Source organism: Martes martes (assembly GCF_963455335.1).
Source record: "Martes martes genome assembly, chromosome: 8".
Lineage (NCBI taxonomy): Eukaryota > Metazoa > Chordata > Mammalia > Carnivora > Mustelidae > Martes > Martes martes.
In genome coordinates, this window is record NC_137895.1 from 54,191,957 (window position 1) to 54,212,870 (window position 20,914).

The 20,914-nt window shown below is 36.0% G+C and overlaps 1 protein-coding gene across 1 annotated transcript; it reads right to left on the bottom strand.

Moving 5' to 3' along the window:
• Positions 1-5,634: 5,634 nt before the first annotated feature.
• Positions 5,635-17,019, bottom strand: LOC308347832 (C-type lectin domain family 9 member A-like). The gene is made up of 5 exons (XM_080811588.1): positions 16,942-17,019; positions 13,435-13,542; positions 12,698-12,849; positions 8,366-8,472; positions 5,635-5,777 (listed from the first exon to the last, which is right to left on the bottom strand). Exons 1-5 carry the CDS (start codon positions 16,985-16,987, stop codon positions 5,651-5,653), a joined length of 540 nt encoding a protein of 179 aa, XP_080667714.1. The 5' UTR covers positions 16,988-17,019; the 3' UTR covers positions 5,635-5,650.
• Between the last annotated feature and the right edge of the window lie 3,895 nt (positions 17,020-20,914).

Below are 20,914 nucleotides of genomic sequence, written 5' to 3' on the forward strand. Positions count from 1 at the left end.
ACATGCTCTGATAGAAGTAATAGAACAAATGAATTTCATGTTGATGCTTTAAAAGGGCTACCGTGAAATCTGTTCAAAATTTTGTGTCTCTATGTTTCTGTCTTAATTTTATTAAAGAGGTTGTTTCTTCCAGCAATTTGAAGAGAACAGCAGAATTAGAAATATGATGTTTTTCAAATTGTTTATATTTCAATTTTTAGGTATTTAGATTTACTGTAATATATTAAGCAATCTGACTACCCTTTGGATGTTTGTTAAAAAATAGGGGGTAGGGGCGCCTGGGTGGCTCAGTGGGTTAAAGCCTCTGCTTTCGGCTCAGATCATGATCCCAGAGTCCTGGGATCGAGCCCCACATCGGGTTCTCTGCTCAGCGGGGAGCCTGCTTCCTCCTCTTTCTCTCTCTGCCTGCCTCTCTGACTACTTGTGATCTCTGTCAAATAAATAAATAAATAAAATCTTAAAAAAAAAATAGGGGGTAAAATGTGCACACATTTTGGCATTCTTTATTTTTACTATATATATGTAGCACCTGGGAACTCACTTTCATTCCATGAAAAGAAAATGTAGGAATCATGTCAGGTTGAATATGGATATTTTTTTTTATAATTTTTAAATTTTATTGTTAAGCATTTCCTAATCTTATGAGATTTTGAGGTCTTTCTTTTTTTTTTTTCAATCTTCATGTTACCTGCTAAATCCCAGGTTTAAAGTGATCCCAAAAATGTGTATAAGATTTAGCATTTGAGTCTTCTATGACTCCTGTCTGACACAGAGTTGAGTGCAGGAGTTAATGCTGACACCGGTGGAAACTGTGTGGGGGGGACATCTAATGTCACATGATCATTGGCTATCTTTCCTCTGACATGGTCTCTCTGAGAGTCAGTGAAACATATCAGCAGGTACCTCCTAGATCAAAGCAGAGGTGAAAGGCCCGCAGAGCCAGGGCATCGCAGCTGTGTTCCTGACCAAGCTCTTTGTCCGGCTGGTGAGATTCCCAAGTCCCAGAAGCAGGTATTGCAGCCAGAGAACTCATGTGCCCAGGCCTGTGCTGTCTCATTGTGGAGCAAAGAGGGATAAAGTAGAATCTGCTACAGGAAAGCTATGTGTGAACTTGGGAGGGTTTGGGGATGTTGCAGAAAACAATTGACTTTGGGATCCACGTTAATTCGTATGTAATGTTAACTTTATTCTACAAGTGAAGACATGAATGGATCAGAATGAGAATGGGTCAGAATATTTCCTATGCAGAATATGATTTTTTAACCCTTAGATATTTCAAGGAATATTTAATTCTCTTTTAGACAATATAAATCTGTTTTTTCCCCTCTTATCTATATGGGTGCTGCCTAACTAGTTAGCAATGCATTATCCAAAGCTTAAATTCTCTCACGTTTCAGCTAAGTGTAATTAAAAAAAAGTTTTTTGTTTTGAGAATATTATTATTTTTCTATTATAACATATCCAGTTTTATATTCACACATTTATTTTCTTGTTACTTTTTTTATTTTTTATTTTTTTTAATTTTAATAAACAAATTTTTCTTGTTACTTTTTAATACAGATATTCAAGTAAAATACTATTAAACAGAAACCACTTAGTTAAGAAAACATGACATTGAGACAAGATTTACTTTATGATTTGGCACTTTGGTAGAGAGAATATTCATTGAAAAACAAATGGCAATGTGTTTATACATTATATCAGTACAGATGATTGTTCAAATAAAGTTTCCTGATATTATAAAGTAATTAAATGGTAAAATATTAACCCAAGAATCGAATTTTGAAAACCCAAGAATCAAATCTATTTAGGAAAAACAGTTAACTGCTTCTTTCTACATTTACCAAAAATATTCTCTTGGGAAATGTTATCTCCTGTTTAATCACTATGTATTTACTTATATTTTAAGGGAGAGAGCTTATTAAGTACTTTTAGAAAGGTATTGTTTACACAAGTTAAGTTGGGTGAAGGATCATTTATTTGGATAAACATACACAAGCTCTCTCTATGTAATATACATGCTTGAATTAAATATATATTTGTATATACTACATGTCTCGGAGACTCAGTTTTCTTCATTTCCAAACAGAAATGAAAGCATGCCTGTGCAGCATAGTTGTTAGAATGACATGTTACACCTCCCTCATTTAATATCACTTCCTAAACTCCCTTTCCTTGAATCCCATGATTTCCACATTTTCCTCACACTTGGAAATGGAGTCATGACCCAGTGAGTATGAAGTTCATGTGAATGAAGAGTGGGGTCTGACATAAGTAAGGTGACAGGTACAGAGTCTGTCAAATTGGGGTATGGGTGTCCTTACTAAAGAGGGAGTTACTCTTTTTGGTGTCAATATAGTACCCATTGGGGCATAAAACAGACACTAAGAGATAAACATAATTTGTCTAAAGATGTTATAAATCTAGATTTTTAGGTGAGTGTGGAATATAATGTACATTTTTAAATTTTGGCAATTAATTCAATATTTTTAAAAACAGTGAAAGCTTAGCATAACATGTCCATAAACATAATGGACCTTTATTTAATTGTGTAGGATCACTGTTGTAAGGCATTACAAAGAGAAATTATGAAAATAATTTTCTTTCTAATGTTCCCAGATAAATATTTACTTTAATTTGTTTATTTCAGATGATCAGGCTTATCGTTCTTTTAGCTGTCCCTGTTACTTCATGATAGATCATGTTATTTTCATGCCTCATGAAACATTGCACAGGACTTGAGCTGTGTTCTTTGCTGCAACCCTCAAAAATGAGTGAGGAGAGAGTGACATATGCAGACCTTAAAGTACCCAATTCAAGGAAACAGAAGGGCAAAAGAGGTCCGGGTGATAAAAAGAGAGGTAAAGGTTTTTCAGTTCATTTTGTTTTCTGAAAACATTATGATGTCAAATCAGAAAAAGTGCAATCATAATAATCATGTCTATACTTATTTGATATTTTATGTCTGGCTCTTTATATATCAGTGGGCATATTTCAATGTCATATTCAATGAGTTTTATTATCACAGTGAATAGGGACATTCGTTTTAGTTCCAGAATGAATTTCCATTTCCTTCTAATTCTGGGGGTTTTGTTATGCTCAATGCTTACTATATATTTTGCTTTCTGATTTGTACAGAATTTCCATGTCATATTGTTGCATTATCCCTGGGAGTTATGTGTGTTATCCTCCCGCTGGCAATCACAGGCTTAAGATCTATATGTGAGTATCGGACATACACAGTTCTTATGAGAGCAATGAGCCAGAGTGATAAATGAAATGTTATAACTACTGGATTACTGCAGAATCTGTGTAAATCATAAAGTTCTATACAGATGTTAATAATGGTGTTGGTGATAATATTGATGATGATGATTTTATTATTTGGCTGTCACTTAGTTTTTATGTTACCCAAAAGAGAGTACATAGTAGTTGTAATAGCACAAAATTTGGCTGAAATGTATAGTGAAGATTTCATATATATTCATCTTTATATTTTGTGTAGAAGGAGGTTTTCTATATAATCAAAGAATTGGAAAAACCTTTACTTGAATATTACATTCCTTTTCATGCTGTAATACTGCTTAAATCACAGAGGAATATAAGGTTGATCTATTTTCTATATCACTTATATATTTCATATCAGTTCCTTTTTTTAAAAGACAGTAGTGGGCGGAGGGATAGGGAGAAGCAGGCTTCTGGCTGAGCTTGGAGCCCCCATTACAGGACTTGATTCCAGGATCCTAGAATCATGACCTGAACTGAATGAAGGGAGAAGTTTAACCTACTGGGCCACCCAGGAGCCCCTATTGCATGTCAATTTGTACAATATCTATACAATACCTCCTTTTAAATCTTTTCCCTGATGTTTATTAAATCTTTGGGCCGGGCTAAGTAATCCGCTCAGGTTTGCTTTCGGGAGCTTTTGTTCCCTGAGCACTTTCCGTAGAATTCTGGAGGACGGGAATGAAGATGGCGGCCTCCCAGTCTCTGGCCCAGAAGAGCCAAGAGCTTGGGGTCCCGCTCCTCAATGCGCTGTCAGAGAAAAGCGCCCAACCGCCCCCGTCTCCCTGGCCTCTGGTCACGCTTGGAGGAAAGGCTCAATCGCTCGCACTTGGAGAAAAGCGCCGGGTTGCTTCCATCTCCGTGGCCTCCTGCCACGCTCCGAGCTCACTCAGCCTCCAACCAGTTCAAGGTAACCCCGAGCTGAGGGCTTACTCCTTGGCTTTGTCACTGTAGCCGGCTTCCCCGCTCTAATACCCGTGAGCTCTGCGACACTCAAACACCCCCGTCCTTCTGTGACCCCACGGGACCTGGGGTTACGCCGGCCCCGCGTGGGCTTCCCCCTGGTCTAGCCTCTGGAGCAATGTCCCTCCGTGGAGCAGACTTTTAAAAGTTCTCTCTGTCCTAATTTCTAATCACAGAGATTAGATTTACCTGGTGTTGAACCTCATAAATAGGGGAATTTTATAGGATAAACTATTTTGTGTCTGGTTTCTTTGCTCTAAATTGTGTTTGGGATATCAATCTACAAAGACATGGACAGGTAGTTTAAATTAAAGAAATATCAGAAAGAGATGCTGGCCTCACAAGTAATAGGAAATTGTACATTTAAAATGATAGAAGATAACCCCTATTATACTGGTGAAGATTTTATTGGCAAAACCAAACAGATTGATGACACATGGTGATAAAGAAGTGAGGAAGCAGGAACCCTTGAATACTGCTGTGTGGAGATGATAGGTGTACAACCTCTACTGAAATATTACATGCCTATTAAAATTTAATGTACACATCTTTTGATGCAGAGATTTCACTGCTAGAGATTTACCATATATAAAAATATATGCTAAATATACTTCTATATATATTGCCATATATATATACATATGTGTGTGTGTGTGTATATATATATATATGGCAAATGATACTGTGTTAAGTACTATTCATTCTAGCATTTTTCTACAACTGTAAAACTCTGGAACACACCTAAATATTCATTGGGAATAAAACTTGTAAATAAATTTTTGGTACATCTGTTTAGTGTACCATTTGCAGCTGCTTACAAACACTGATGTAGCTCGTATGTACTGAAATGGAACGAACTGCACGATATATTTTTAAACAAAAAAGTAAAGAAGCAATACTATTGTTTGTAGTTATGTAACATTTTGTTTAGCAGATAGCATGCATATGGCTGTACTTTCCTAGAATATTTTCAGAATACTATCTGTTACATGTTTGCCTGTAAGAAGGGAACTAGGTGAATAAGGAACAAGATAGGTTAAGAGAATTTGTTCATCATTATGTATCTCTTATATTTTGAACAATGTGAATGTATTAATTACCTACTTGTATCAGGATCATTTAATTATTCTTAAATGTAAAATCTTACACTCAATCAAAATGAATTTGTTTCATATTCTCTGATGGATTCATTCTTGAAATTTCTAAACAATAAACTTATTTTTTGGATGTATAATTTTCCTATTGATAAATCTTAGTGCTTTAACCTTGCTGAGGAATGTTTGAAAGATCATTACCCTTAATGAATCATGCAGAGTAAACTAATTTGAGTGAATGCCCTAAGTTTTTTACCTAATAGCTGTTAAAGAAAGAAAATATTAAAATTTTGATGACAATAATTCTTTTAATGACAAGGGCCAGTGAACGACTTTTCACAAATGTAAGGAAAGGATCTCTGACAATCAGCAGTAGAAATAGTTGATGACTTGAAGTGTCCACATTTTGCATCGAATAAACTCTGCTGGAACTTCCTGTACCAGAGAATATATTTATGTTAGCAAGTCATTTGTCAGGCAAAATTTATCACAAATTTAAAACATATGTGCAATTATTTCAGTAGGCATACAAATCATGTGACAGACATATAGCTGTAAGATTATGAAGTGGAATTGTGTCTAAAACTAATGGAAATGTCAGTTGACAGGTGGAGATAGGGGAGAAGTAGAAAGACTAGTACAGACTGGGATGTATACGTAAGTTAGACATATACACTTGAAAAATTCTTCTAAAACTCCTGAAACTTCTGGAAAGTGACCAAATATAATAAATTCATTTTGTGACATACTGTAACTACATATGAAAATATTCCAGCTTCCTATGATTTGGATTAATGTGCACAGAGTATGCATTTAAAATGCCAGCCTCACTTTAATCATAGAAGGTGCTTATATGCATTTAAAACACAGTGCACTTTTCCCGACTCAGCTTACTGGTTTCCACACCAAACAAAATGTTCAAATGTTGTGAAATTGGGGCTATGAGAATAAAGTAACTGGATTTTAAATTTGGGGGCTAGGCTACAGCATACAGAAAAAATAATGTTACTTAGTTTTAATTTCCCTTCAAATGTTCATGAATGTAACTGATAAGAAGTAACAATTTCAAGTAGTAAAATTTATCAGTGAGAACTCACCAACATTTTAAATTCCGCTATTACTTCAGTAGTACTTCCTTTACAAGGATTCCATTACTCTACCTGTCCTTTCATGGTTTTACTTTTGTATCTCAAAGCACTTTACTCAATGATATTTTCTGGTTATCCTCATCTCCCCATTACCTTATCATTATCTTAAACACTCAGGTGTCCAAGGGCCTTAGATTTCCTGAGAATCACTTCCACACTCTAACTTATTTCACTGTGCACTGCTGTGTACAACATCTGCATTCCCTGCACTGACCTCTCATGTGAGCTTCATGATCATGTATCACAATGCCCCGTATGACACCTGTATACATAGCTAAATGTTGAACAGAGTCATTAAGGTTGTATCTAACACTGAATCCCAATTATGGTCTATTAACAGTGATAGCAGCATCAGTCTTACAACTTCTGGACCAAAACCCTGGAGCCATCCCTGATTTGTCTCTCTTTCACACATCTTTGAAAGAAGTGTGGAATCTGGCCACTTTACAACAGCATCAACCCTACCAATCATCAAGTCATGACATCTCACCTGGATGACTGCAACAGACTCTTCAACAGCCTCCTGCATCCTCATTTAGACTCCCTGCTCCCTCCCCCAAAAGAACACACACCAAGTAATCTCAACAGAGTGTTTAGAGTACCTCCTAAAACAAGAAGCCTGTTTGTGTCCCTCCTCTGCTCAAAACCCTCTAATAGCTTCTCATGCCTTCATGAAAAAATCCAAGTTCTTATACTTTTCTGATGTCCTACACACTCCCACTGTCGTTAAGTCTCTAACCTGCATCTCCCCCGCCCCCTTGTTCACCTTGCTCTAGCATTGCAGGCCCTCTTGCTATTTCCTCAAGCATGTTCAATACACTCCTACCTCAGGGTCTTTACACCAGCTGTATCTACTATTAGCGAGCCGTCCCATCAGGTAATGCAAATGGCTGGTTCATTCAAGGTACTGTACAAACATTTCTCCAGGAGATTGTCTCTGACCATCCCATTTAAAACAGTGAAATCTCTTTCTCTTACCTTCATACACAAAAGATACTGTCATATAGCAAAAAAATAAGAGACTTCACAATACTCCATAGCATTTGTCTTCTAATGTGCCATATCATTTACTTAGCTTATTTGTTTTGTCCTCATTCATCCCCACCAGCACTATCATGCCTGCATTAGAATGTAATATCCGTAAGGGGAGGATACTGTGGCCTGTTTTATTCATCACTGTAGTTTCAATGCCCAGAGCAGTGCCTGGCATATTACAGGCCATCAACAAACATGTTAAATAACCCAATGTCTCTCATACTGTGCCCCATGTTACTCAGATTGAGTTAGATCATTTGCTTCCTTTTCTAAACTAGTTTCCCGGACATCAACCAACAAATGTATGGGATTTACCAGTGAGACAGGACTACCAGAAACTATGTGGACTTCTGTGAAATAATAGCATGAAAGACACTAAGGGACCACATTAGAGATGCAAGATTACCAAGTCACTTAATGGAAAAAGCTCTTTTCTTTTTAGTTCTTGAATGACACCAACTAAATAGGTACAGGTCGCACTGACAGAGAGAGCTGGGATTAGATATGACTTTTCTCTCCTCATTATACTTTTACCATTTCCTGCAACCAAACTAGTGAACATGCTAGTATCACAGAACATACAAGAGAAAGATACAAAAGCAAAATGTCTCTTTACCATGTTTGGAAGGACCCTCCATTGAAGAACATGGGAATAAATAATGCTCTTTGAGTTTATTGGAAGCCTGAGATTTGCATTTGGTTGCCTAGCTGAGAAGTGAGATCACATGGAATTCAAGATATTCCTAAATCCCCAAGGATCCCTTCCTCTTCTTGACCTATAATCTACCAGGCAGTTCCTTAGCAGGAGAGGGAATGGAAAATGCTGACATGAAAACTTACACCATCGGAGATAGGGGTGTGCCATCCAGCCACTTCCAGGGATGCTTAGCTCCTACTTTATGTAATCCAGTCCAGTAATTGTATCTTATTTTTGATTGAATAAAGTTCTGTGGGAAAGTAGAATTAGGTATTATTCATAACATCACTGAAAACACCTCACCCGCAGAGGACTCGTAAAATACTGGACACATTTATCTTCCAATGCCACTCTGATAAACGGAGGAGGCAGACTAATTTCTCCATGTGCAGAGAAGAAATGGGTATGGAAAGGATTTAATGAACAAATCATTCACTTCTTTATGAATGAATGAAAGATATCCAGAAAGGGACATGATGGACTTGAAAAAAACTTCACATACGATAAAGTAGATAGGTAAATAGGATTGCACTAAACCTAGAACTTCTCTATACCTTAAAGAATGTGAAAATACAAGCTTCAAATCTGGAGACATCTGCAGTAACTTAAAGAACAAACATATATATCTATCAAGCAATATCAAAATAAAATTACCCAATAAGAAAAAAATGGACAAAACATAAGAACACATTTCAAATAAATATAGCATATAGCCAATAAATAGGAAAGAGCCAAGCTCACTATAGATCAGGAGATATTTTACAACTATTTAATTGGCAGAAAGTAAAAATAACAACACCAAGTTTGTGGGATAGTAGAGATCAAAGATACCTTTAAAACTGATGTTAAAATCATATTGAAAAATAATCTGGAATTCTCATATAAAATTGAACTTGTCATGGAGGACATAGGGAGATGGAGAGGAGAAGAGAGTTGAGGGAAATTGGAAGGGGAGTTGAACCATGAGAGACTATGGACTCTGAAAAACAACCTGAGGGTTTTGAAGGGGCGGGGTTTGGGAGGTAGGGGGAGCCAGGTGGTGGGTATTATGGAGGGCACGTATTGCATGGAGCACTGGATGTGGTGCAAAAGCAATGAATTCTATTACGCTGAAAAGAAATTTTTAAAAAATTGAACTTGTACAAATCCTACTGACCAATGATTCCACTCATAGGATGATTTATCATTAAAAAAAAAAAAAAAGAAGACACACGGGAGTCATATCTAAGAATGTTTCATGAGGGACTATCATAAACACAAGAGCTGGAAACAACCCAAATTCCCATCATCTAGAGAATGGATGAAGCATATCCACACTGTGGAATCATGTACAGCAGTGAAAATGAAGAAACTAGACCTACAGTTTATGCTATTTATTAGCTATGTGCACTGTAGCAAAAAAATAAAAATAAAATAAAAAAAAATCTTCCTTGAGTATTTTCCATAACTGAAGTGGGAATCATACTCTTAGTTTTGAAAATTTTCTGCACTGAGTAATGAATGCAGTGTCAAAAATATCTTTAAAAATTTGTTAAGTTATTTGTAATCATTATTCCAATTGGCATATTTTATTCACTTCAAATGTTCCCTTATGGAATAAATGAAACAAGATGGGATCGGGAGGGAGACAAACCACAAGAGACTTAATTTCACAAAACAAACTGAGGGTTGCCATGGGGAGGGGAGTAGGGAGGTGGTTGGCTTAAGGACATTGGGGAAGGTACATACTATGGTGAGTGCTGTAAAGTGTGTAAACCTGGCGATTCACAGACCTGTACCCCTGGGGCTAATAATACCTTACATGTAAATAAAAAATAAAAAACTATTTAAAAAAGGAAAAAAAGTTCCCTTATGGATGCAAATGTAAAGCAACAAATTAATGTTCTTTCCTAAAAGCAATGTATTTATTACCTCTCTGTCTTTCTCTCTCTCTCTCTCTCTCAAATCCTCTCCCTCTGTCTCTCTCCCTCTCTTTCTCTCCTCTCTCTCTCTCTCTCTCTCAAACACACACACAGACTTCAATATTCTTTTCACTATAGTTAAATTGTATAAGAAAAAAATCTCAGTAGTGTATCTTTTAGAGTAGGAAAGATGAATGAGTATTATATAAAATATAATATACTTTATCATTTCTAAGTCTCTGAAGAAACAGTAAAATTAAATGTTCATTGATTCTTTCACTCACATATTTCTGTTAGATTTACAGGTATACCTACTTGTATAAAAGCCGATCTCATTTTTCTGCATCAATGGATTTAAGGCACTGCTTTCATTACACTTCTAGACTTTGGAAAATAGCAAAAGACTAAAATCCTAAGCCATTACTGTAAGAGCAATGCTGCTCTGCAGCAAAGTCTGTCTCTGGTTTGTATAGTGCCTCAGTATTCCAGGGTAGGTCCTGACAACAAGGCTATCAGATTATAGACGATGCAATGGAGCTTTGCTCTAACCCACGACTAAAGTCACAAGGAATTTCAAAGGCTCTAGATTCGTTCCCGGAGACACAGGGATAATAATATAAGAAGTTTCACTGAAACTTTGAAGCCTAGAAACTTCAATGGTAGGACTAAAACTGAAGAGCATTGAATTGGAAATTACAGATTACAGGGAGAGTACAGATTACAAATAAAGTAAATTTCTGAGAAAAGAAAACAAATCATTTCAGAACAGACTGATAACCATTGAGGTTGTAATGAATCAAGGTATTAATAAGATGTAGCTGGATTTTTAAAATTTGACTCCTTAATGTGATTTCTTAGTTCATCTGTTTCTTATAGGTAAAAGTGATTTATTCATATTTTTATTTTAATAAGAATTTTACAAACAAGAAAACATAGGGCTTTTTGTTTTACTTATTTAATCATTTTACTATAACTACAACTATTATTGTTATTACTATTACTATTATTATTATTATTATTATAGATAAGCTCTACACCCAACATGGGGCTTGAACTCACAACTCTTGAGATCAAGAGTCACATGCCCATGAGAGACTATGGACTCTGAAAAACAACCTGAGGGTTTTGAAGGTGCGGGGTGGGAGGGTGGGGGAACCAGATGGTGGGTATTAGGGAGGGCACAGATTGCATGGAGCACTGGGTGTGGTGAAAAAACAATGAATACTGTTACGCTGAAAATAAATAAAAAATTTAATTAAAAAAAAAAGTAATGAAATAAAAAAAAAAAAAAAAAAGAGTCACACACACCACTGACTGAGCCAGCCAGGCACACCTGAGTGATGTTGCTGGTTTTCAAACATAGGGCTTTTCACTCATCCTTCACAAGATCCTCTGAGAAGTAACATTGCTAAGACTAAACAGTGTAACTGGAATTTGGTGCCTAAATAGAATTATTAGAAGGAAATCTACAGAATCCATTCAATTGACTTTATAGTCCTAAACTTTATAAGGAATGGCAAATTTGATCTAGATTGTCTCTTCTAGAAAAGAGATGTTTCCTCTGCCATTCTGGATTAAAAGTAAAATAAGTCAAGCAGAGAGAGTCAATTATCATATGGTTTCAATTACTTGTGGAACATAAGGAATAACACGGAGGACATTGGTAGATGGAGAGGAGAAGTGAGTTGGGGGAAATCGGAGGGGGAGACAAACCATGAGAGACTGTGGACTCTGAGAAACAAACCGAGGGCTTTTTTTGGGGAGGGGGGTTGGTTAGGTGAGCCTGGTGGTGGGTATTATGGAGGGCACGTATTGCATGGAGTACGGGGGGTGGTGCATAAATGATGAATTCTGGAACACTGAAAAGAAATAAAATAAAATGAAAAAAAAGGTAAACTAAAAGTTCATTTTTAAAGAATCATTCCAGTATATTCAGTCTCTATTTTTCATCCTTTTTCCCATGGCCACTCATGAAAGTGAGAGATTCATCTTCCCTTACAAGTGTGACTCCTTCCAAATACTGAACAAAAAGGAATAACAGAACTCAGATAATGAGAATTACTACTTTACATTGCTCACACCATTGAAGGTAGTTTTTCTTTTGCCCTGTAGTAGCCCTGAGAAGCTAAAAACTGTCTAATATATACGAAAACGTGAAGATGCAACACATACAATAAAAAGACTAACAGTGAAATGGCTCTCCTGTTCATTTTTTAAAACAACGGATCTTGGGGTGCTTAGGTGGCTTGGTTGGTTAAGTACCTGACCCTTGATCTCATCTCAGGTCTTCATCTCAGGGTCATGAGTTAAAACCTCATGTGGGCTCCAGGCTGGGCTAGAGCCTACTTTAAAAAATAAGTAAATAAAACAGGGGTTCTTCTAGGTCTATGTTACACCTTCATCTCCTCTTTAGAGAAATCTACTCTGATTCACAAGTGCTTCAAAACAAAGTGGCCAAATAATGTGGGAGGAAAGTCGCCAAATAATGTGGGAGGAAAGTTGAAACAATGATCCTAACTCAAGACACAGGACTTCTCATAAAGCATTTAATCAAGTTTAATAAAGCAGACATACCTGCTCCACTTTATTATCAATCTTAATGAGATTAGAACTCAGGACTTCACATGACTTCTTACTCTCCTCCCAAGTTTTCTCTTCTTCTGAAAAATAGTAACAGCTTTTTCCACAGCAGTGCCATATTCCTCGAAATGAGTCACTGTCGTTGTCTTGAAAACAAAAGCCACCATGATCTTCAACCACAAGACCTCTTAGAGACCTGCACTTTACACATATTTCTGGCTTACTTCAGGCTGAACGACCAAAAAATAGGTGGTTTTCCCATTTCCCAAAAGTCTAATGCTGGTAATAGCTCTTTGGCCAAACTGTGGGTCCTGGGACTGTCTCTGACAGACCTCAGACCATCGTTAGAATTGCACCGAGAAATTTTGACTTCACGGGGACAAATAAACTGCAACCATGTGGAGCAGATATCCTGGCGGGAAAAAATCCGTAAAGTGAATACACAGAGATGATGTTAATTCCAAGAGATCAGTACTGGGGAAAATTTATCCTTAAGCATTAATTACTCAAATAATCAAATCACATGACTTTGTGAAAGTCAAGAGTTAAATTAGCTATAATAAAGAAAACGGATTTGATTTCAAAAAACAAAGAAAAGAAAAAATAAAAGGGTGAGCAAAATTAAAAGACCTGACAAAGCACAACATAAAGGTTTTAAATTCTGTATTGAAATGGGACAGACTGGATAATGCCATTAAAAAAATTGTAAATTATAAGTATTCAGTACATACCTATAATAGGTGGTAAAATTGAGTCATCTTCAACTTCTCCTAAGGAAGCATTTTTATTTTTTGTGTCATTCTTATTCTGCATCATGTGTGCAGGACATTTCTGAAAAACTTCAATCCATATTATAAAATTACGGTCGTGAATGCCTTTCATAGATCACATTATTATACTTGCTGCTTGCTCTAATCCTAAATGGCATAGTGAATGTTGTTGACTAAATGAAAGTACAATCAGAGAAAATGGTAGTTTAAAATAGTTTGAAGTATCAAAAATAAAACAGATTTTTTAAATAAAAATTTAACTTGCTATCCATTTTTAAGTACATAAAACTTATAAAACACAAAATATAAAACATACAAACATATAAATTGGAAAATATAAACTTGAAATAAAACATTAAGCAGTTTCTATGTCATCTACTCTTCAAATAAAGATTTCAACGTTGGTAAGATTTAGTATTTAGTATTTATTTAGCAACTGACTCTCTACTAGGATAAGCTTATAATTGATTCATTGAATTCACGCAGACCAAGAACTTAGTTACTTCTAATATGCAAAAAGAAAGTTAAATAACTCTGAGAGAAATAACAATATCTTCCCAAAAGTCACAAATAAAAAAACATAAAAGCATAAAATATACTTCTCTATAAGTATGTGAATATTAAAGAAAAATCCTTTGAAGTTTGTTACACAACTGAGAATCTTAATTTCCAATTCTGCTACTACCAGTCATCAGTGAGAATGTCTGACTCATCATGTTAAGCTTTTTTTTTTTTTAAGATGTTATTTATTTATTTAATTGATAGAGAGAGAGAGAGAGACAACGAGAAAGGGAACACAAGCAGAGGGAGTAGGAGGGGGAGAAGCAGGCTTCCCTCAGAGCAGGGAGCCCAGGATGCTGGGATCATGACCTGAGTCTAAGACAGACACATTAACAACTGAGCCACCCAGGTGCCCCTCATGTTCAGTTTTAGAAGCTAATACCAAACAGAGTTGTATCCGTTTATAGTCCCTTTACAATCTATGAGATCATGTAGATCCACATACTTTCAAAACTTGGTAAAGTTTTTGCTTTGCCATAATTAAAAAAATAATTTTCTGTATTCATTGCCTCTGCTTCCTAATGTTTGAAGTATAAGCTTCAAACTTATGTTCCTAATTACTTCCTAATGTTTGAAGTATAAGCCACTGCAATCAGGCTTCGATGATACCCACCATTCAACTGAATGAATCTACTCTAGCAAATGTCTTTAGTGATCTCTCTCTTGCCAAATTTAGTAAGCATACCGTTGGCCGTTATTTTACTTGATCTTCCCATACCATTTGGAACCCATGACTATCTTTACCATTTGGAACCCATGACTATCTTTACCCTCCTTCCATATGATGCCAGAATGTTTTGGATTCCCTCCTACTTCTTTAACCAAAGCATCACTGTTTTTCACTGTTTACCCATCTTCCACCTATCCTAGATGTTAATTTTCCTAAGAATCATCCTCCTCACCCTTTTTCTTCTAGAAAATCTATTCTCTCTAGTTTGATAAAGTAAAGCATGGTCTAGCTTCTGCTTTCCTCTATTCTGTTACCAATACTTGTTACATTAATTGATGAAAGCCCAATTTATATCTCTAATCTAGGTATCTCTCTTGATCTCCAGACTTTTAATCCTACCATATGCATCCTGATGGTCTGCGTCTACTATCAAATGCTCACTCTAAGAGACTCAAACCAATCTCATTCTTTCTGGTCATCTCCACTGATATGCCACAACTCCTCACTCCTCACCATTATTCACACACACACACACACACACACACACACTTCATAGCCTAATGTTTCCCGTAACATTTAGTGGAATATATTTGCCAAAGTATATAGCCTGATGTCAAATGGTATCACTAGGGACACCTGGGTGGCTCAGTTGGTTAAGCGGCTGCCTTCGGCTCAGGTCATGATCCCAGCATCCTGGGATCGAGTCCCACATCGGGCTCCTTGCTCGGCAGGGAGCCTGCTTCTCCCTCTGCCTCTGCCTACCACTCTGTCTGCCTGTGCTCGCTCGCTCGCTCTCTAACAAATAAATAAATTTAAAAAAAAAATGGTATCACTAATTCATTTGTCTCCCTCACACAATCAATAAAAGACATACCCTAACAATTCTACATAGTAAATATTTCTCATAAACGGTCCCAATGCCTCATCACTTCTTTTAAGACAGTAATTCAATCATTCTAGCTAACCCTAATTCCTGAAATATCCTCCTGTCTGGTCCCCCCACCCACTTTCCAGTCTATTCAAATTGACTTTTCCCAAATCTCTCTATGTTCATGGGACATGAATCCTGTTTTCCCTCTGTAATAATCTTCCCAAAGTTCCTTTTTGTTTTTAGAACAAATCTAAAATTGCTTAACATGATATTAAAGTTATCATAAATTACATACCTAGCCACCCTGTTTTTAGCTACTTCTTTTATTTGCCCAGAAACCTAAATCTCCTCACGCATCAATGCGTTCTTTTGTTCATCTTGTTCTCTGCCTAGATGAGTCTTCTCTTCCCTGACCTTCCTGATTAAGTCCTACCTAACCTTCTTATCATATCTATTATTATCTCCTGGAGGAAAACTTTCTTGACCTCAGGGACTATCCCATCCATCTGATATCTTCATGCCATTACCCTGATAATATTTATTTTAAAAACGGCTTCATTTTAAAAAATCTTCCCCTTTAAACTAAGCTCATTGTGAACTGACTTTTAAAATTCCTGTGTCTTTAGTATACATAGTTCCTGAGCCAAAATTGTGTTGAATGAATGAACCAAAGATTTAATAAACATCAGGGAAAAGATATTAAAAAGAGGTGTTGTATAGATATTGTACAAATTGACATGCAATAGGGGCTCTTGGGTGGCTCAGTCAGTTAAACTTCTCCCTTCAGTTCAGGTCATGATTCCAGGATCCTGGGATCATGCCCTGTAACAGGTGCTCCAAGCTCAGTGGGAAGCCTGCTTCTCCCTCTCCCTCTGCCTGCTGCTCCCCCTACTTGTACTCTCTCTCTCTCTCTGTGTTAAATAAACAAAATCTTTTTTAAAAAGGAACTGATATGAAATATATAAGTGATATAGAAAATAGATCAACCTTATATTCCTCTGTGATTTAAGCAGTATCACAGTATGATAAGGAATGTAATATTCAAGTAAAAATTTTTCCAGTTCTTTGATTATGTAGAAAACCCCCTTCTACACAAAATATAAGGATGCATATATATGTAAGCTTCACTATACATTTCAGCCAAATTCTGTGCTATTACAACTATTATGTACCCTCTTTCGTGTAGCATAAAAACTGACAGCCAAATAATAAAATCATCATCATCAATATTATTATCAACACCATTATTAACATCTGTATAGGACTTTATGATTTACATGGGCTCTGCAGAAATCCAGTAGTTATAACATTTCATTTAATACTCTGGCTCATTGCTCTCATAAGAATGTGTATGTCTTTTACTCACATATAGATCTTAAGCCTGTGATTGCCAGCAGGAGGATAACACACATAACACCCAGGGATAATGCAACAATATGCCATGGAAATCCTGTACAAATCAGAAGGCAAAATATATAGTAAGCATTGAGCATAACAAAACCCCCAGAATTAGAAGGAAATGGAAATTCATTCTGGAACTAAAATGAATGTCCCTATTCACTGTGATAATAAAACTCATTGAATATGACATTGAAATATGCCCACTGATATATAAAGAGCCAGACATAAAATATCAAATAAGTATAGACATGATTATTATGATTGCACTTTTTCTGATTTGACATCATAATGTTTTCAGAAAACAAAATGAACTGAAAAACCTTTACCTCTCTTTTTACCACCTGCACGTCTTTTGCCCTTCTGTTTCCTTGAATTGGGTAAATTCAGCTCTGCATATGTCACTCTCTCCTCACTCATTTTTGAGGGTTGCAGCAAAGAACACAGCTCAAGTCCTGTGCAATGTTTCATAAGGCATGAAAATAACATTATTTATCAGGATGTAACAGCGACAGCTAAACAATGACAAGCATGAGCATCTGAATAAACAAGTTAAAGTAAATATTTATCTGGGACTGTTAGGGATTTTTTTTTTTTTTTACATTTCTCTTTGTAGTGACTTAAACAGAGATTCTACACTATTAAATAATGGTCCACTAGTGTTTATGGTCATGGTATGTTTCACTTTTTTTTAATTTGCCAAATTTAAAAATGTATGTATTCCATACTCACCTAAAAATCTGACATATTGAAAAATTATGTCTGATCACTTAATGCCTGTTTTATGTCCAAGTGGCAACTTTATTGACACCAAATACAGTAACTCCCTCTTTAGTAAAGACACACACATCCCAGTTTGACAAACTCCGCATCTGCTACATGGCTTATGTCAGACCTCACTCATTCATCTACATTATTGCTTGAACTTTATAATCACTGGATCATGACCCTGTTTTCAGAGTGTAAGGAAAATGCAGAAATCATGGGGTCCAAAGAAAGGGAGTTACAGAAGTAACATTACACGAGGGAGGCATAACTTGTAACTCACGAGGGAGGCATAACTTGTAACTCTAACAACAGTGCTGCACAGTGGCCCTTTCTATTTGTAGATGAGGAACACTGAGGCTCCAAGAACATAAACAGCACTCCCAAGGTCAGACAGCAAGTAAATGATAGCCTTTAATTAAAATAAATATAAATCTGGGGTGCTTGGGTGGCTCAGAGGGTTAAGCCTCTGCCTTCGGCTCAGGTCATGATCCCAGGGTCCTGGGCTGGAGCCCCGAATCTGACTCTCTGCTCAGCAGGGAGCCTGCTTCCTCCTCTCTCTCTGCCTGCCTCTCTGCCTACTTGTGATCTCTGTCTGTCAAATAAATAAATAAAAATCTTTGAATAAAAAATAAAATAAATATAAATCTTATAAATATAGTAAGTAAATAGGCTTAAAATATATTAAATATAGTCTGGTTCAAATAAATAAATAAATTATTAAAATATTATACTTAAATATAATTTATATAAATATAGATTTAGTTCAAGTGTGTATATTATATATAGCTAATTTATATTTATCCAAGTATATGATCCTTCACCTACACGTAACTCATATGAACAATATCTTCCAAAGAATACCTAATAAATTCTCAACTGTAGAATTAAAAAAATACATATATATAGTGATTAAGGTGCAGAAAATACTTTTCCCAAAAGAATATTTTTGGTAAGTGTAGAAAGAACTAAATAACTGTTCTTAAACAGATTTGAAACTCAGGTTTTTGAAATATCTTAATATTTCACCATTCAGTTACTTTAGAATGTCAGGAAACATGATTTGAACAATTACCAAATATTGATAAAATTTATAAACACACTGCCATTTGGTTTTCAATAAATACTCTCTCTACCAAAGTGCCAAATTATAAGCTAAATTTTGTGTTAAGGTCATATTTCCTTCCCTAATTGGATTTCTTTAGTTGTATTTTAATTGAATGTCGGTATAACAAAATAATAAGAAAATAAATGTGCAAATATAAACCTGGATTTATTTTGATAAAATAATCATGTTATCAAAGCATCAAACATTTTTAACTACACTTAACTGAAAGATGAGGAAATTTAACCATTGGATAACTTATTACTAACCAGTTAAGTAATATCTAGAGAGATGAGGGGGAGAACACATTTTATATTGTCTAAAAAAGAGTTAAATCATTCCTAAAGCATCTAAGAATTTAAAAATATCATATTCTGCCTAGGAAATATTCTGACCCACTCTCATTCGGATCCATTCCTGTCTTCACCTGTAGAATAAAGTTAACATTACATATGAATTAACGTGGATCCCAAAGTCAATTGTTTTCTGCAACATTCCAAAACCCTCCCAACTTCACACATAGCTTTCCTGTAGCAGACTCTACTTTATCCTTCTTTGTTCCACAATGGGACAGCACAGGCATGGGGCACACAAGCTCTCTGGCGGCAATACCTGCTTCTGGGCCTTGGGATTTCACCAGCCAGACAAATAGCTTGGTCAGGAACACAGCTGCGATGTCCTGGCTCTGCGGGCCTTTCACCTCTGCTTTGATCTAGGAGGTACCTGCTGATATGTTTCACTGACTCTCAGAGGGACTGTGTCAGAGGAAAGATAGCCAATGATCATGTGACATTAGATGTCCCCCCCACACAGTTTCCACTGGTGTCAGTATCTCATTAACTCCTGTACTCTACTCTGTGTCAGACAAAACTCATAGAAAACTCAAATGCTACATCTTATACATATTTTCTGGATCAGTTTAAACCTGGGATTTAGTAGGTACCTTGAAGATTGGGGGAAATGGCCTTTTCAAAATCTCATGAGATTAGGAAATGCTTAACAATAAAATTTAAAAATTATGAAAATAAAAAATGAAATGTCTGTATTCTACCTGACATGATTCATATGCTTTCTTTTTATGGAATGAAAGTAAGTTCCCACTTGTTACATACCTATAGTAAAAACAGAGACTGTCAAAATATGTTCAAATTTTAGATCCTATTTTTAACAAACATCCTAAGGATAGCCAGATTGCTTAATATATTACAGTAAATCTAAATACCTAAAAACTGAGATATGAGTGATTTTAAGAATATCACATTTCTTCTCATCTCCTGTGCTTTCTTTAAGTTGCCTGAAAAAGCCAACTCTTCAAATAATGAAATGAAGACACAAATATAGAGAAATATTTAAAATATTGAATACGTTTACATGCAGTCCTTTTAATGCATCAAACTCAAATTCATCTCTCCCAGTAGTTGAAGCAAAAACTATCAGAACATTTTTTAAAAGAGATTATTTAATTCAATGACCAGCTCTATATCCTATTTAACCCTAGAAGTCAGAGTTAGGCAGGAACAAAAGACGTTTTGTTTTATTTTTTCATATGAACCACATTGATCTGTGCACCACCAGGGTCCCAATGCTCTGGTGTTTCAAAATCCTTAGAATTGTGTAGTAATAACAATGGAAATCCACCTCTATGCCAGCTACACCAGGTAAAGTCTATTCAAAAACACTCTCCTCGTGGTTTGAGCTTTCTTTTCCATCACTCTCAAACACAAATGTCTTATCCTCCTCTAAATAATGACAGTAGCACTTGTGAAAGTCTCCAGCTCTTTTTCTTGTCAGTTTGCCTTTTTTGCATACAGTTTCTTTGCTAAGATCTAACTAATAGTTTTCAGGAAGTAGGTTTCTGACATAAAGAAAGCAGTCTGCAAATTCTCCATGCAACAGGGCCTTCTCTTAAAGGCAAACATGGTCTTTAGGCATGCCTGTGAACTGAGATCTTCCCGGTCCTGGTGTAATTACTCCGCATGGCAGCTGCCCATCTCTATCTATGCCTTGTATCAAATCCCCAGTTCTAAAATATGTCATTTAACAGAAATAGATTTGATTACTCTTTTTATGC

What these genes read in the sequence shown, in the direction of transcription:
- LOC308347832 (XM_080811588.1), bottom strand. Translation starts at nt 16,987, where the DNA reads ATGTGTGTTATCCTCCTGCTGGCAATCACAGGCTTAAGATCTATAT. An exon ending in CACAGGCTTAAGATCTATAT is followed by an intron (nt 13,543 to 16,941) that starts GTGAGTAAAAGA and finishes TATGGATTGAAG; the next exon opens with TTTTTCAGAAATGTCCTGCA. An exon ending in AATTTTACCACCTATTATAG is followed by an intron (nt 12,850 to 13,434) that starts GTATGTACTGAA and finishes TTTGTTTTCAAG; the next exon opens with ACAACGACAGTGACTCATTT.